The sequence below is a fragment of the Meleagris gallopavo genome, chromosome 3 (genome assembly GCF_905368555.1).
Source record: "Meleagris gallopavo chromosome 3, MGAL_WU_HG_1.1, whole genome shotgun sequence".
NCBI classification, from domain to species: Eukaryota; Metazoa; Chordata; class Aves; order Galliformes; family Phasianidae; genus Meleagris; species Meleagris gallopavo.
Genome location: NC_139406.1, coordinates 90,768,957 through 90,787,291, shown reverse-complemented (window position 1 = coordinate 90,787,291; position 18,335 = coordinate 90,768,957). Strand labels below are relative to the sequence as shown.

General features: G+C 47.9%; 1 protein-coding gene across 1 annotated transcript in view; it reads left to right on the top strand.

The window, feature by feature from the left end:
• Positions 1-17,845, top strand: part of PTP4A3 (protein tyrosine phosphatase 4A3) — a 44,270-nt gene extending 26,425 nt beyond the window's left edge. The window contains exons 2-6 of the mRNA XM_085221752.1: positions 6,673-7,411; positions 8,981-9,073; positions 12,256-12,386; positions 12,924-12,998; positions 13,386-17,845. Of these exons, the coding sequence (XP_085077878.1) occupies positions 7,307-7,411; positions 8,981-9,073; positions 12,256-12,386; positions 12,924-12,998; positions 13,386-13,503 (522 nt within the window). The 5' untranslated portion in view covers positions 6,673-7,306 and the 3' untranslated portion in view covers positions 13,504-17,845. The remainder of the gene's footprint in view (positions 1-6,672; positions 7,412-8,980; positions 9,074-12,255; positions 12,387-12,923; positions 12,999-13,385) is intronic.
• Positions 17,846-18,335: the final 490 nt, after the last annotated feature.

Sequence of the window (18,335 nt, the reverse complement as noted above, 5' to 3'; positions counted from 1 at the left end):
GGAAGGCAGCAGAGGGGATATCCCAGATCATCAAACAAAGTCCACACCGCCCATAAGTTAACTCACTGCTGGGCATGGGGTGGGGGCTGGATCGTTTTCCCCCAAATACTGAATGTTTGATGCCTGTTTTGCATTTTTCATGAGTTTCACCCACTTGCTGAAACTCTTAGGGTGCAAGCAAGTGTTGAGGTACAAAAAAAAGTTGTCAGCACACACCCCAAATTTGGATTGCTCGGGGGTTGGGGAGAAACAAAAAAACAGCAATAAAGGGCTGTCTGGAGCATCTCGTCTCATCTGCAGGGCTGTAGGTGCCTCTCTTCAAAGAATAGAGCTGCAAATAATAGATAAAAAGGAGTCAATCATGTTACCCCAGCCTCGGGTGCATTCCCTGCTTGCACAATGCCGAGAGGACTGTGCTTTCCTTGTTATCTGTCTGTCTGTCTCTCTGTCTGCCTAACTATCTGATCTTCCCCATTCCTCCCTCTTTCCCCACCTCCCATGCTTGCCAGTCTTCACCCTGACACCGTGCCAGCTTCATTGCTCCTTTCCTAAATACCACCAAACTCCTTCAAGTCTGATTAGGACTATAATATAAGGAGCCATACAGTTCTTTTCTCTGAGTTTAGGTGTAAGCTGCTGTTTGCCATGTGCTGTAAAGGAGGTGGAGGAGGTGCAGGAACTCCTCAGCCCCTCTCTCCATCCCAGCACCCAGAGCAGGACGTGCAGATGGCTGCCTGTAGCTCTGCCTCCAACACTGCTCCTGCAGTGTTTCTTGTTTTTGTCTCTCTCCTCCTGGACTTTTCCTGTCAAATTCCTGTTTCCTTCCGCACGGATGTGGCTGGAGGAAATCTCAGCGCGATCGCTTTCCTCCAGCTGGCCCCACTTCTTCTCCATGTCTTGGGGCACAAGGGTGGTGGTGGGTCCCTTGTAGACCTCAGTGTGATCAAAGGTGTATATGGCAGTGATGGACTGGTGCAAAATTCCTACATGAGAGTGACTCAGTTTTTAGGGTGTCAGGATGGAAATGCTCTCGGTGCGGCTGGAGTTGGGAGCAGAAAAAGAAAGACTCAGTCATAAGGGAAATGTACTGGCATCATCTTGCTGCTTGGGATGAAGCCAGGAGAGTAGCTGAGCAAATGTAGCGCAGATGAGTGTTTTGTTAAGTTTTTCTGAAGGTGAACTTTGAACGTGAGATGTGCACACTCAGGAGATATATTTATATACGGGTAAGATACGTATCGTCTGGGTGAGTAAGGCCCTTTGTTTTAAGTGCTGCTGCTAAAAACCCATGTGGAGCAACAGTTTGGCTCTGCAGAGCTTCCTCTTCCTTTGCTTAGGGAGTTGCTGTGTTTAGGAAAACCTAACTTTAGCAGCTGCATCCCTCTTTACACCAATGTAATGCTTAACACCAGCCAGTCTAGCAGTATGGCATCTGCTCGTCTGTCCCGTCCCTGTTATTAACTGCATCAAGGAAGACCTGATCTCTATTTTTCACCACAGTACCAGAAGGACAACTAGCCCCATCCCTGCCATTGCTGGTCCATTCCCATATGGCTTTAATAAGGCCAACATATGCTTAATGGAGCAATCACAGTGCAAATAAATAATTAGAAAGAGAGCCCAGTGCTCCCCTCTGCTCGAAGATGGCCCCAAGTTGCACCAGGAGGTGTTTAGATTGGATATGAGCAATAATTTATTCAGAGAGAGAATAATCAGTTATTGAAACAGGATGCCCAGATGGAGTCATCATCTCTGGAGATATGCAGAAGACATGTTGACATGGCACCAAGGGACATGGTTCAGTGATAGGATTCAGTAGGTCAGGTTGATGGCTGGACTTGATGATCTTGAAGATCTTTTCCAACCAAGATGATTCTCTTACTGCATCCTCACCATGCCAGAGTATGCTCACTCTGGATCCTCACTGGGCTCTTGGTTACAAAGCATACACGCTTAGATTTCTACAAAAGGACCTTCCCATGGTAAATTGGAGCTGTGGGATGATTTCCAGATCATGGCTTCACTGGAGGACTTGCTCCAGGCTTACGCTGCCCCTAAACCAAGGCACTTCTTAGTGTTTGAGCTCTCCAGGCCACCTGTCCCTAGGTTTTTTTGTACAGAAGGCAGCACAGGGCTCTTTCCTGCACCTTGGTGTGCACCAGGATCCAGCCATGGTCATCCCATGCTTGCAGGCCTCTCACACCCAGCAGTGTATCATGGTATGTAACCCAAACAGCAAATTGCAATGGCTTAAGAACACAAAACTTCCAGAATGCGTGGAGATTTGGGAGGGGGGGTGAAGACACCCATCCGGACAAGCTGAAGTCCATGTGTGCATTCAAAGGTAAGGTTTTCAGCACCAACTGGGGCAAAATGAGATTCTGTTGTGATGTCAGCCAAGCTGAGCACCTTGGGCCTTGTGGCACGTCTCCAGTGTTTGTCCCTTGCTGTGCAGTGGCTGGCCGCTAGAAAAGAATGGCCCCATCAAGTGCCACCATGGCAGTGATGGGCTGTTCTCATTCCCTTGTTGTCCTCTTTCAACCCAGCAAAATCTTTTCCTATATCAGAACCAAACTGCAGGTATTAGGGTCACACCGTTGTGTGCATTGTGGGGAGATGGTCCCCATCCCTCTCTGTGCTCTGGTATGGCAGGCTTGTGGTGGCAGTGGGGATAGAACAGAGTATCCAGCTCCTCCACTTGCCTACACTAGATTTCTTTCATTGGACTTCACTCCAACGAGTTTGAGCCAGAAGGGCCAGAACTGTATCACTACGGATCTTTGTCCAGGACTTGCTTATCACATATAGAATCATAGAATCATTTGAGTTGGAAGGGAACCTTAAAAGTTGTCTAGTTCCAAAACCCCAGCAATGAAGAGGGACATCTGCAGCTAGGTGCAGCTATGTCTCTGTGCTTCATCCTGCTTCCCTGTAGCTCTGCAGTCTGAAGGATATTTATTCACTTGGCAGGTTATTAATATTAGCCGAAATACCCTTGTCTGCATTGTTCTGCCATACTTAATATGGTAATCAGCATTGCAGCCTGTATAGCTAGGGATGATTTGTGATTGAAAATCCATTAGGAATTTATGGGCTTTGGGCTGAATTGCCAGGATGTGCAGTTGCCAAAATACTTGAAATGCTTCCACTGGAAATGAGACCTTGTGGGAAATGAGTACTTGCTTTTCTCATACACAGACAGTTCCCATTGAATCTCCATTGCTGGCAGCTAGTACACCCAAGGCAATAAAAACACATGTAATACTCAGGGCACCAATGGAGCACTAACCTTGTGTCAGATGATGATGGATAACAGACTTCAGCTCCTGACACACAACGCAGAGTTGGTGCTCACAACAGCTCAGCATTCCACAGCATTGTTTCGGTGACTGGCTTTAATCTGTGCATGAGGCACTTGCTGCTTTTTGCTCTGCATTGCAAATTAATGGTTGGACTAAATGATCTTAGTGGTCTTTTCCATCTTTAATGATTCTATAATTCCTTCAAACACACCTTGTTGGAGAAGAGCAAAATCTCTCTGCCAGCTTGGAAAACCCCATGTGGAGGATCAGGCATGGAGAGATGGACAAGGATGGTTTGGGATTATTGCTGGTCTGAAAATCCTCCCCATGTTACCCACAGATAGGAAGGGACATCTGCAGGCAAGAGAAATGCTGCAGAATTGAGGGAGATGGTTTAGTGGGCATGAGTGATGGGTTGATGGTTGTACTAAATTATCTTGGTCTTTTCCAACTTAAATGATTCTATGATTCTGTAATACCATGCAGATACAATGGGAGAAAAGCACAGATGTGTCTTGCAAGGATTCAGTCTAAGGCAATTTTCACTTTCTGAATCTCTTTAAGCAGGCACCTGTGGCTTTCTCCCATTCCTGAAGGGGATTTCATCTCTTTTAACTTAAAAGCATATGGAGAAGGGAAAAATCTTGCTGGAGAAGATAAATGCCAGCCAGTTTTTCTTGGAAAGTATTCACATGATGGGTTGCTGGTTTTTCTGAAGTCAGTTCTGAGCAAAAATCCCAGCTTCTGTGATCTGGGCAGTAGGTGGTGAGCTGAATGGGAGGGGATCTGCAAAACCCACTCGAGGCATCTCATTCACCCTTATGGCTCCAGAATGTCATCAAACCCATTTTTAACAAAGCTTTGCAGGAAGTACAGCTGCTCTGCACTGATCACTGCAGCCTGTATCATTCTGAGTCCAGTCTGGCTTTGAATTCCACAAAGGATCAGGGCTTAGCATCATTCAGGTGAAGATTCACCTTGAGGAACAGCAGAGCTGGCTCCATCCCATCTCTTCCTTTGTTTTTTAAGGGAAGAAAAAGTTAGGGGTGAAACGATGGGACTGATATTGATAGAATTAAAGTGATGCCGACAGTGCTGCCAATTCCCAGCTAAGAAGAATGGCTGGAAAAATGAACTGGCTCTGAAAATATCATAGAATCATAGAATCATTAAGATTGGAAAAGACTGCTAAGATGATCTAGTCCAACCATCAACCTATCATCACCATGCTTAACCATGTAACAAGGAGTAGTCGTCCTTCAAACCCTGTATACAGTGTGGTGTGGATGCCATCGTTCCCATCCTCGTGTCCCACCTCCACCTTCTTCGTGATCCCTTGCCCAGAAAAACAGGGTCTGATTGGACCATGGTGCCAAAATCCCTTTGGTTTGTGCCCTTTTCCAGCTCCCATCCCTCTCTAATCTCCTTTCCATAAACCCATCCACATGGGGCTGGGCTCTGTGCTGCACACCGGGGCAGCGCCAGGGCTGGCACGTGCTGTGAATAATAAATAATTAGCACACGAACATTGGGAAAGTCCATAATTTTCACAGCCAACTTGGGCACGTTTCCATTGGAAAGCTTCCCCATGCCACTTCAGCTGCTCCCTGGTTTTGGTTTTTGGTGGTTTGCTTGTTTTTTTTCCACTTTTTCTGTTTCTGCTCAGTCCTTGGGTACCACTTGCAAAACAAATCTTGCAGAGCAAGTGGAGTGGCTAGAAATGATGCTTGGGAAGTGTGATGAGCTGCTCAGTGTGTGGCCCCTTTCCTAGCCCCTCTTTTTCTCTTTACATCAGAGCCTTTTCAGTATAAAACAACGTAGAGGGAATTTTCCAGGCAATGGATGGGAGGAGAGGAGAGGGGGTGCATATTCTCCAAGCTCTGGTTACTTATGTACTTATGTTCTATTTTGAGGCTCCAGCCACGCGGCGCTAAGCAGCTGCTGACCCAGGGAAGGGACGAGCTTCAAAACAAGAGTCTGATGAGTGACAGTCTGGGGAAATGATTGGTTTTCCTCAACAGAAAGCAGGGCTCACAGCATCATCGTGTTCACCAGTGTTCAGTGTTGACCGGAGGCATGTCCGGGGGGAAATCTTATTTTTTTCTGTTCCCTATATCTTAATCTTCATGGATTGAAATTTAATGCTGAACATTTCTGAATATGCTTTTCATACCCACCTTTGGATGTATCTGTGCACAATGGGAGGTCAGCATGTTCCAGGACCTGTGTCCTGGGCAAACCCAGTGGCTTCCTTCTTCCCATCACTGTCATTCTTATGCGGTCTGATAGTGATAAGGAAAGGGAAAAAGGCTTTAAAAACTAGAAGGGTAATTCACATTAGATGTTAGGAAGAAATTCTTTACTCATAAGGTGGTGAGGCACTGGAATAGGCTGTGCAGAGAAGTTGTGTGTGCCCTATCGCTGGAGCCATTCAGGGTCAGGTTGGAAGAGGCCCTGGGCAGTCTGACCTGGTGGATGGCAGCCCTGCCTGTGTTAGGAGTTTGGAACTAGATGATCTTTCAGATCCTTTCCAACCTAAGCCATTCTATGATCATGAAGGCAAAGATGTGTTCCGGCTGTGGGGTACTTTATAGGAAGCAGTATGCTGGCAATAGTGGGGATGCAGATGAGCAGTCAGAGTGAGCAAGGGAGCATCCATCCCCAAGAGCTGCAAAACCACATGCATGCCACCCCCCTCCTTCACCAGTTCCCCTGAAAAAAGCTCATTTGCAGGCGGCTTAGGTGGCCTAAGAGCATTAGAGATGCATTTGGTTGACATTAGCTGCTCGAGTAACTCCAGGAGCATGTGGCTGATTAGGGGCAGGCTCAGCTCGTTGCACACGGTGGAAATATTGCTGGAACGCTCCGGTAAGGTCTGGAGGGACAGGATGGGTGAGAATTGGGTTGCTGCCCCAACACGTCACCCCCATGGGGTGTCTGCGAGCTTCCCTTGGGTGCTGCTGGGTGATTACGAAAATGCTGGGCTGAATTGCATTAAAGAAATGCAGATGGATGCAGAAGGATTAGGATGAACACGTGCCAGCCAGGCAGAGGAACATCAGGACCACCAGTGCTTCACCACCTCAGCCCCCCCTATTCTCCTCCTTGCACCCTGCGTGTCATCCAAATGTCAGTGCTGAGGCTCAGGATGCTCAGTGGGGATGCAGTGAAGGGCTGTAGGTCATCCCTTGGATGGAAATGGAGTTTTGTCTCTCTATCCCTGTTCTGGTTTCAAGAGGAGTCCCCATCTCAGCATCCCATAAACTGGGATGTGCAGGGCAGTTCCAAGGCACCATCCCAGGGCTTTCTTTGGAGGTATTCTTATCGGAACTGCCCTGACTTCTGTGTTTTGCTTTTCCTCCCTTTACAGCCTCGCTCTCCACCGGGATTTATGGAGGTGCTGAGAAGCAGCTTTGAGCTCTGCAGCCCCCGGACGCCTCGCCTCACCCGGCATCCCGACCTTCGGATTTAACCATTCAAGGCTCCTGTGCATGGATTGCCCGAGCCAGGCACCGCTGCCGGCCACCGCCGCCCCGTAGGCTCCCGGTCCCCCTTGCCACCCCTAAGTACTCCACATACCCCGATGGGGTAACGTGACGGGGCCACCACCGTGCCACCATCATCCCCATATGCAGAGGCCTTTCTAGAGCGCAGCACCGGAGGCGACAGCCGCTCGCCATTGCACACACCAAGGACACCGACACTACAACAAAGGGATTTTTTTTTTTCTTCGTAATTATTATTATTATTATTATCATTAATATTATTATTACTGTTTGGCTTTCACCCCGGGGGCTTGCGGTGTGTCGAGGAAGCCAGCACGCTCCCAGGAGCTGGGGTTATTTGCACAACGGTTGTACATTGAGTTCTCCATTCTCTTCTGTTTGTTCATTTTTTTAAGTGCAGAGAGGGGTGTTGGTTTTTCTTTTCCCCTCCGCACCACTCTTTTCTTGGATTTTTCCATCATCAGCATCACCTCTGCATCATCCTTCTCTTGTCCCACCATGGCCCGGATGAACCGCCCTGCACCAGTGGAGGTCTGCTACAAAAACATGAGGTTCCTCATCACCCACAATCCCACGAACGCCACACTGAGCACCTTCTTGGAGGTAAGAAGCAGGGATCGTTGTTTACATTTGGGGGCTAAAAGCTAAGCTGCGGTTGGTTCATTGGAATGGAATGGGAAGGCCCTGTTCCATTGGACAGCGCAATGGAGCGTCCTGTTGGTACCCAGCCCTGCTGGCATCCCATCCATGGTCCATACTGCCATATCTGCTTCTTGGGGCAGGACATTTGGAGGACTCTTGAGTATAGGGTTTGTCAACCCCATTGCATCCCCTACCAGCTCCCTAGAATCACTGCACAAATGGCAACCTCCCCTGCATCTTCCAGCATGTCAGTAAAGGACTTCTCACCCCAAATAGTTCCAAAGCTACCTCTGAGTGCAAAGAAACTTTATAAACACAAAGAAAAAAGCACAAGCACCATGGTGTTGTAGCAGAGAGACAGTGGGGAAAACCACCCCGTGCTCCTGTACACCGCACTGGTGGCAAAATTCACCTTCCCTCCAGATCTGCAGTTTTTTTTGGCTGAGCATACAGGGATTTTTAGTGATTTGGAAGCCTCGTGCAGGGAGGGGATCAACGGGATCATCCAAGCCCCCAGCCTGCCATAAGCAGGCACAGGGATGATCTCACTCAGCGCCCGGCCAGGGCTGATACACCGGCACGTAATCCAGGGGCAATCCATGCCTCGAGTGATAAGCCCAGCTGGAAACAGCCCAAGTCCCGGCGTGCCTGCAGCACGTTCAAGTAATTAACTCATGGAGTACAGCAGCAAAACACCTTCATCAGTCAAAGAAAAGCCTCAAGCAAATGCTCAGTGAATTCATGGGGAATGCGCCAAGCACTCACTCATCTCCATGCAGTTCTGCAGGGGGAGTTGAATCCTCACTGAACACTCAATAATTTCTCCTTTGGAGGATTTGTTGCTTTGGAGGAATTGTCCCCGTTTCAGGGATTTTTCTCTGGGACATCCATTGCAGCTCAGTATCATGCCCCATGCTGTTGGTTTTTCTCTTGGCACTGGGCCCCTGGGTGCTGGTTTTTTTCAGCCTGGAATTGGACTCAATAATCTTCATGGGTCCCTTCAAACTCAGGATATTCTCTGGTTCTAAGCTTTGGCTGCTTACATGGGGAATATGATGTGCTTTTGAATACCTCCAAGGCTTTAAAATGAAATGATTCCACTGATGCTTTGGATGAAAAAAGCTCATGCCTATGTGGAGGTTTAGTGCTCTAGGATTTAATGTTTCATTGGGAATTAGTTGCAATTTTTCCTTCCTAGCCCATGCAGACCATGGGGATTTTTGCTTGGGCATCCAGGTTTGGGCATGATGCAGTTTTTGGGAGTGTATGGTCCATGTGGTCATAGAGTCATTAAGTTTGGAAAAGACCACTTAGATCATCTAGTCCAACCATCAACTCATCACCACCATGCCCCACTAAACCATGTCCCTCCATGCCATATCTGTCCTTTTCTTTAACACCTCCAGGGAAGGCTCACCTCCATGAGCAACATGTCAACACAGGGCTTGACCATGTTGAGGATAACCAGGGTACAACCCAGCAGGATTTTCACATATCTGCTCATTGTAAGACCTCTTCTTCTCTCTGCAGGATCTGAAGAAGTATGGTGCCACCACAGTTGTGCGAGTGTGCGAAGTGACCTATGACAAGACCCCTCTGGAGAAGGATGGCATCACTGTCATGGTAAGTGGAGAACACCCCATCCATGCCTTCTACTCATCCCAAGGGTGCAAAAAGAAATGCTGCTCCATGATGGGACACAGAGAAGCTTGGGGTCCCCACATTCTTGGAGGGCAGCACTGGGATGTGATGTTTTATGCAGACATGTATTGCTCCAGGTGAGTACTCAGCTTTTTGCACATCCCAAAATGGATGTTCTATGGACAGTTTGGCTCAAACGGGTTTTAGGGCACGGAGAGGAAAAAATGGGGATGGCACCAAGGTCCTGACACCTCTTTACTACCCAGTGCCTTGTGAGACAGAAGGCTGCTCAGTCAGCACATTCTTGTCATGGTGTGAGCAGCATCTCTGCTTCATGTCCAAGCACCCACATGATTCAATCAGAGAGACTTAAAGATAACGAGGCTCCTGATGGGAAAGCTGGAAGTGGCTGGTCTCTGTCCAGGACAGATAGGGGATGACAGAGGAGATGTATGTGGGTTTGGGGCAGTTGCGGCCTTTCCACGGCACTGCAGAAGCCTTTGGAAGATTTTTGTGTTGTCTGAGCTGCAGGCTCCCTGCCGTGCAGCCAGAGCTTCCCACTTAGCTACTGTTGTTCAAATAGGATTCCTGCAGCAAACCTTCCCACGCAGCCAGCAAAGGGAGTGTTTTAACAAGTGGGGAATTCTTTCCAAAATAAACGAAATATCACAGGCTTTCCTTGGTCGACAGAGGGAAAAAGCTACAAATAGAAGGAGAAATTCAGCTTGCTCTGAACCAGCATGCAACACATGCTTCCCAAAGCTGGGGCAAAACTGAGCAACAAACACCATCCCTGGGGTCTACTTAGCATCCCTTGTTCAGCGTCGCTCATGCTTGCCCGGGAGCTTGAAGGCAGGGTTTGAAAGCCAGCTTTGGCCTCAGGCAGAGGCAGGCAAACTCCCTGCTTCCCGGCGTCAGGCTGAAATTGGGCTGGTGCTTTAAAAAAAGAAAGCATTGCCCACGCACTCGAAACTGTGACTCATGCAGCCGAGCCCGCAGCTGCCTGTGCTGCTCTGCGCTGGGGCTTGGAAGCACCCAGGGAATGAGAGCCCTTGATCCCACATGGAAGATATCCATCGTTCCCGTTACCCCTCAGCATTATCTTATCGAAGGGATATTAAAAAAGCAGGGCGGCTTTTTTTGCTCTTTTACTGGGGAATCAAAGGGAGAGAGCAGTGAGGAGAAAAAGAAAAAAAAGTGAGGATGCTGAGCTGGCACAGCTTGGTCTTTATCTCAGGTGATAAATAATTGGAGATGATGTCAGGTTTGATTGCCATGCTGGGGAATTGGCACAACTGGTGCTAGGTGAGCTGAGAGCCCTGCGGGGCAGACAGTGAGTAATTGGATAAAGGCAGCAAGCTTTTGGAAAAGTCCTTGTATGGGGCAGGCATGCTTCTGGTGGGCTCCAGCCTTTCCACTGCTGGAACAAGGAGTTTCTAGGAGGGGTCTGAGAAGTCTGGCAGTGCTGAGAGCACATGGGGAACTGCCTGGTGTGGGATGGTTGAGAGTTCTCTTTATATGAGATGTATCCTGGATGTAATTAATGTCATAGAATCATTCAGGTTGGAAAGAACTTCTAAGATCATCTAGTCTAACCATTAGTATAGATAAGTCCTAGATGAAAGACAGATCTTATATAGAGAGCAAGATAGGTTGGATATTAGGAAAAAATTCTCAGAAAGACTAGTGAGGCATTTGAACAGGGAGGTGGTGGAGCTACCATCCCAGGAGGTTTTCCAGAAAAGGGTAGATGTGGCACTGAGAGACATGGTTTAGTGGGCATGATGATGATGGGTTGATGGTTGAACTAGAGGTCCTTTCCAGTCTTTAACAATTCTATGATTCTGTGATACATATCTTAGCTACAGAAACTCAGTCTGGAGGCCTCCGGACAGAAATAGGGTAAAAGGCAGAATTCAGTCTACACAGGAACTGTGTCCTACCTATACATCCATCCTATATGTGGGATATAGTTACCTGTCTTTATAAGATATATCCTGTATAGGAAAATGCCTACATCTTAGATCTATGATAACCTATAGCATGTGGATATCTCTATATATTTTCAGCAGAGAGAGATCTATATTGTATTTATCTGTGGATAGATACATCTGTGCAGATACAGAGACATCTCTACATTATATTCCAAATACATCCATATATATAGAATCATTAAGATTGGAAAAGACCACTAAGATAAACCTACCCAACTGTCATCTCATCACATACTGACTCGGTATCCTGACCTTTTCTTTGAGGAGTAGGTTCAAATTGGTCCTGTCCTGGACGTCCTCCTTGGCTCAAGCATTAGAATGCCCTGAAGCCCAACATGCTCATTTCTTCTCAAAGCCTGTTGGACATTGCATCTCTTGTTCAAATCCCAAAGTGAAGTGAAGCTTAGTGGCTTTTTTGCCATCTTACACCAAAGATGACTCTAACACAGCAGCTCAGTGACTCAGCCTGTAGCCACGAGGCTTCTGGCCCTGTGCTTCTCACCTGTCAGATTTCACTGCATCTCATCCCAGCTATGCTCTCCTGCCCATTGTTGTCTCACACACCACGTTCCTCCTGGCAAATCCCCCATTTTGGAAGAGAAATCCCCATAGTGGGAGAAATGTGCAATGTCAGCTGCCTGATGGTGTCTATAGGGAGGGGAGGGACTGTCCCTCCCCCAAAACACTGCGGAGGAGGAGGGGAAAGCTTTTCTCCCCTGCAAAGTGGCTTTGTGCTCCTGGCACTGGATTTAGATGGGAGCTGATGAGAGAAAGGATAGGGCTTGTGGCTACCCAAAGCTCAGCACAGCCAACCAAATGGCTATCGCCAAACCTGAGTGTGTTGGAATGAAACCCCAAATGAGTCTGGAGGAGGCAGACAATGGCCTCTAAAGGCAAGAGGACATGGGGGTAAGACCATGTTGGAGGTCATGGAGGTACTTGCAAAGGATGAGCCTCTTCCTAGGAGACATGAGGATTATGGACTTGGCATCATTCAACCCAAACCCTGAGCCATAGGATTTGGTTTCACCTTGCTGCACTATGAGTTCAATTCCAAGAATAAGCACCCACCAAAAGGCATCAACTCAGGATAAAAGCAGTCCTTTATAGTTTTCAACATGGGATCTGACAGTGTTTCTCTCTCTTCTCATCCCTATCCAATCCCTGCAGGATTGGCCGTTTGATGATGGAGCACCTCCTCCCAGCAAGATAGTGGAAGATTGGCTCAACTTACTGAAGACAAAGTTCTGCGAAGACCCCGGCTGCTGCGTGGCCGTGCACTGTGTGGCCGGCTTGGGGCGGTGAGTCACAGTCTGGCACAAAGTGGGAAACAGCCACTTGTTTCCCCTCCCTCTTCTAGCAGGGTTTTGCGGTAGTGAGGATGTTAGTGGGAATAGGCATTGATGTATACTGCTCTCTGAGTGCATACTTGCTAAATTCTGGGTACCAGGGTGTATACCAGCAATGCTCAATGCCTAGTAGTGCATTTGCTTTTGTAATTTTATTGCAGTCCTCTCACTGAAACCAGGAACTGCTGCTTAGCCTTGCAGCAGGTCAGGGCTGTGTTTTGCGTGGATATTTGTATCTGCTTGTACAATTTGCCTCCAGAATCCTTCTGTTCATTAAAGCTCAGCTACCAGCCCTGTCTTGTAGGTTTTACCTATGGGATTAGCCACTCTTTGGTGCCACACTTGCAGCCTAATCTCAAGAAATAACAAAATTAAATCCTAGTGCTGGTGTCTGCCCAACCGCCCTGTGGTCCCCAACCTGGGATGGAATGTGAGTGCCTAGATTGGAGGCATAGTTTGGAGATGAACATTGCTGCTGTTGCCTTTCAGCGCTCCCGTCCTCGTTGCCCTGGCTTTGATTGAGAGTGGGATGAAGTATGAAGATGCCATCCAGTTCATCCGACAGTAAGTGTCCTGGCAAGCAGCGTTTCAACACAGGGGCAGAATCACAGAGTAGTTTGGTTGGGGTTGGAAGGGACCTCTGGGTACACCTGGTCCAGCCTCTGCTCAAGCAGGGACACCCAGAGCAGGTTGCCCAAAACCATATCCTAGCAGCTCCTGAAGATGTCCAAGGAGAGACACTGTAAGGTGGGGAGAAAGCAACCCTGAGTATCAGAGCCGTAAAAGGCTCAATGCCCATCACAGTCCTTGGAGGATGCACACAGCTTCAGCCTCCAAAATCCGTTATTTGCTCCAGGCGGGTGATTTTCACACCATGATGGCTGGGTTTGGGTTGGTGTTCTCCTGCTGTGTTGCCGACTGCACCAACCCCTCTGTTATCATTCCTTGCAGAAAGCGCAGAGGAGCCATCAATAGCAAGCAGCTGACCTACTTGGAAAAATACCGACCAAAGCAGAGACTCCGGTTTAAGGACCCTCATAACCACAAGAACAAATGCTGCATCATGTAACCTCAATGACCTCTTGCCAAAATTTGTGCACACAGACACCCGGGCACTCGCACACATCTCCCCTGTCTCTTCCCAGCCCCGTGCACCCCCACGCACTGCCCCATTCGTGGATCCCACTGCTGGGGGCTGGAGAGGGGGGGGAACACGGAGCACCGCCAGCGTGTCCCGGCACCTGGAGCGCACTTGCCTTGCTGAATCCCCAAGAAAGGATGCTCAGTCTAGCTGCAGCCCCAGAGAGGGAAGGCAGTGCTACCCTTTGACTGTTGACGTTAGCAGGCAAGGAGTTCATGTGCCGGTTCTTTTGTCGCCTTCCTTCTCTTCTTCCTCTTCCATTTCCTTTCCTGTTGCACTGAGATCAAGTCCGGCACAAGGAGAGTGTGCACAGGGGCACTTGTTTTGGGGGTGATACAGGTAGGGCTGTGCCAGCCATGGAGGGGTGGGGAGCAGGAAAGCTGGGGTACCCACAGAAAAAATCCTTTCCCACCTTTTCCCCCCCAAAAAGGGCTGCAGCAGTGGGTATGGACATGAGGATGGCTCAGTGACCTCGGGAGGAAAGATGGTGATGGCAAGGAGAGGAAAGGGGCTCATAGCATGGTGGTCGTGGGAACGGCTGAGCTAAGTGCCCCCTTTCTCCTGCCTCCTCTCCATCACCATCTTCCTATGGGGTTTGCAGGGGGCTCACTGCCCCTCCAGGCCCTGCAGGTATACTGCAAAGGCATCAGAAAATTTGGGAAAGATGGCAGGGCTTTGAGGTACCCAGCTTTCAGGGGTGCAGGATCAACGCTGGGTCCCGCCAAGTGCTGGATGCTCTTATTTATGGCTTCCAAACTCAATGCATGGAGTGATGGTTTCTCTCCCACCGTGTCCCCTCTGCTGAGCTTGCAGTGATGCAGTGGGACTGAGCTCATGCTCAACATCTTTGCCATTGCATCCCCAAGCCACGGCGCAAACCCAAGTTCTGACTGTGATGCCCAGTGAACACGAAGTGCATTTTGGGGCATGTCCACGTCCTCCACCACTATGTTTGCTGGCCATGGGGCTGGGAGCTTTCCTAGGGAATTTTGGGTGTTCCTGGCAAGAGCACATCACCAAATTTTGCACCTGCCTTTCCTCCCTTTCTGTTGGCATCTGCAATGTACGTGATACCTGGCACCCCAGAACCTCACCAGTATGTGCCATGGGGTGGATACAGAGCAGCCCCTGAGCCAGGACGGGAAACATCTCTCAACTTTCTGCCTTTGAATGCTTGGAGCAGTGGGCACGTAGGGGGCACAGGTGTGTTTTTTCTTTTGATGAGGGTAAGAAGAAATTTGCTAATTAAAGGAAAAAAGAAAAAAACCTGTTTGTCTTCCGCACGTCCTCTGGCCTTTATTTCTCCCATTGCTGCCCTGTAGAGCCCAGGAGATGACTTTCAGCCCTCCGGACTGATCCCCAGCACTATCACCAGGACGTTCATGTGGCCCAAGTAATGTCCCATATATCATAGAATCATAGAATGGCCTGGATTGAAAAGGACCACAATGATCATCTAGTTTCAGCCCCCCTGCTATGTGCAGGGTCACTCATATCCTATGGGCTTACTGTCACGTATCCCTCAGCTGCAGAGTCACAGATGTTTGGGCAAGGTGAGCTAGTCATCCAGCATCTGTGGTTTGGGGCTGCCCAACTTGAGATGCCTTCAGTGCTCTGTGTTGGGTGTCTCCACAGCTTTGTGTGCCTTCTGACTATCCAGAAACAGTTTGGAGGGCTCATTTTTCAGGGTAAATGTTGAGGAAGTTGGGCTGAGGATGAGCTTGGAATCCTTTCCAAAGAGCTAGACCCACTGTATATTAGAGATGACCACCTCAGGGGAAATTTATGGTACCAAGCCAGTTGGACCTGTTACACCAAACTATTATACCAAGCCTCACATAATGGGGCTGCTCAAGATCCCTTGAGTTTCTGCTGCCCCATTTTAGGCTGTTGATTCCCATGTTTCATAGGGAAAGCACTGGTGGCTGTAGGGTCTGCTCTGTTGGGAAGGGTGATAAATTGGGCTGATTAAAAGGCCTGATCCTGTATTAAAGCAATCTCTCTGGGTGGGTCATCCTCCCCTTTCTGCCCCATCGTGTCCTGCTGCTAAAATAGGTGCTGTAGCTGCTGCTTCGTCCCCAGAGGTTTTGGGAAGTGGCTTGGCATTGTGACTGAGACAGCCCCAATTCCTCTTAGAGACCTATAGAGGGTTTAGGATGAAGTGATGGGAACCACCATAGAGGTATTTCTGTCCTGACAAACAGAGAAGAAATGTTGTAAGTCTTGGAGTCACTATGGGACGGGCTTTGCAGTGCTTCATTTCATGTAGCATCAACCCAACCACCTTAAAAATAGGGAACTCCTCATGTAAGAGCAGTCCTTGACCTGAAAAAATCCATGTGGCCAAATCTTAAGCACCTCTGGCTGGCAGAGCAGTGTCTTGATGTCTTTCACTTTTGTGAGTCACTGCAGAAGAAACCATGCTGCTTTAATTGCCCTATTTCTTTTCCTTCTTTTTTTTTTTTTTTTCTTTTTTTTTTTTTTTTTTCTCTAATGGATGTTTCCTCCTGTCATGGAACTTTCTGTCACCTCCCATGTGCTGCTCTGTGGACAGGTCACCTCAGCAGCTCAGGAGCTGCCAGCGTTGCACAGAGGGTTTTAAGTCAATCTGAGGTTTCTCTGTGTTGGACTGCCAAATATTTGGAATTTTTTTAATAGAGACTTGGGCTCCTTTCTCCAAGGTACCAGTCCCTCAACGTTTCAGCCTATGGTCAATTACTGAAATACAACAGGGTGGGGAAATCAAGGATATCCCAACTGAGTTAGAAGTCTCAAGCCAATTCCTAAATGTAAATCTTGGGATGGTAATAGGGAGGTCTGGAGCTCAGTAGAAACAGAGCACGTGAGCAAGTCCTGAGTGACCAAGGGCTTGTAGCTTGGCTGATTGTGCAGTCTCTTCTTTATTCTAATTCCTGTTTCATCTCAGATGCCACAACATGTTGAAAGAAGAGATGTAAAAAAATCTAGATCTGCCAATTTTGTCATGGTTCCAGTTGTCTTCAGAAGTCATAGAGATTTGGGTCTCGCAGAAGTCATAGAGAATGGACACCTCCATCACTTTGGCTGTGAACAAACCACCTAATCCCACCCTTCCTTCAGAAGCAAAGGCACAAACTGGGTTTCATCCCTCCTATCCCTGTCCATCTCCTTCCCCTCCTCCATGGAAAACCTCCATCATTCCATCAGTAAGTCATGACCGAACATCACATGGGAGATAAATCTGAGCAGCAATTTGTGATCGTGTCCTCTTGTGGTGTTACAGGTGTGCCTCTCTTTGCATTTTAGCTTTGCATGCCCCTTGCGTTCTCCATGTTTGCCAGTCTAATGATGGAATGCATGGTGGGAGCAGTGGTTGAAAGGAGAACACCACGGCCATCACAAATTCTTTACTTAAGAAAGATCTGGTGGCAGACTTTGCATTTGCAAATATTATGGGTCTTGTAGTAAGGCTGACACTGTGGTGCTTGAGCTGAGAGCTTCAGATGAGGATGTTTATGAGCAACAGATTTTCCAAGGATGCATAGTGATTGTCTACAATAGAACGAGTCAATTTATTTTATTTTGTTTTTCTTTTTGTTATTAGTCCCAGTGGGGAAGTGCACAGGGAGATTCGTGACTTCCACGCAGTTTCCAGGGTCTTATATCTCATTTGCTTCCATCAGGCTGGGTAGGCAGGGTTTGGTGGATGGGTTTGGACGGGATGCTGTCTGGTGGGAGAGAAATGCAGCCAATTTCTTTGCATAATGGAGGTCGGAGGGGGGCTGCAGTCCCCTTCACAGACTGTGTCAGACATTGATGGGGAGGGGGATGTTTCTCCACGCTCAGCTTCTCTTCAGATGATGATCTCCAGATGAACTCTTGACTTCCCAGCTGTTTCTTTCTGTGCAACAAAGAGCTGCATATTTTCCTTTTTAACTCTGTGGGCAATCATAGTAGAATGTAGATTAAGCCCAGATGACTTTTTTTTTTTTTTTTTTTTTTTTTTTTGGTCTGAGCCATTGCTTAAGTTATTATACCCTTTGCTTTTTGTATCAGACAGCATCACTTCGAATATGCAGATGAGGTATAGGATCTTGACACTTTATAACCTTTTTAAAAAGAAACTTGTCTGTTTACTTATGTCTCATGTAAAAAGGAAAAGAAAATGTATGCCTTTTAGTAATCACTTTTTTTTTCCCTTTTTTTTTTTTTTTTTTTTTTTTCGAGATTTATGAAATTACAGTGGTTTCACTCCGGCAGCGGCAAAATAAAAAGTGTTCACTCTTTTGTACATCCCTGTGTGCTGCAGTGCTGCTAATGGGGACGGCAGCAAAATGGGAGGAGGCAGAGGCAAGGGTTAATGGAGAGGTGCACAGGGAGGGCACATTGGAGTCCTCTGGACTAATCTCTGTCCCATCCAGCACTGTCACTGCATGGTCCATCTTCAGACTTCACTTAGGAAGATGTTACGCAGTTCTTCTGTGTTGACAACCAAGCCAGGAAGCCTCACATAGATGTTGTGATCTCAGTGTCCCACCACAGCAGGGTTCGGAGGTGGCAGCCTTACCAGAGAGTCCAACTATCCCATCTCCTTCAGTCCAAGCAAGACTTCTCCAGAGGAAGCTCTGGCAATGAGGAGACCCTGAAGCAGCAGTCTTGCCTAAGCTGAAGAAGCTAATTACATCCCTCAGTTGCTAAAGTGTGTCTAAGCTTTTAGATATCCACTGTCATCATACAATTGATGTAAGCAAAGCCCACATGCACACCCTTCTCCTGTGTCT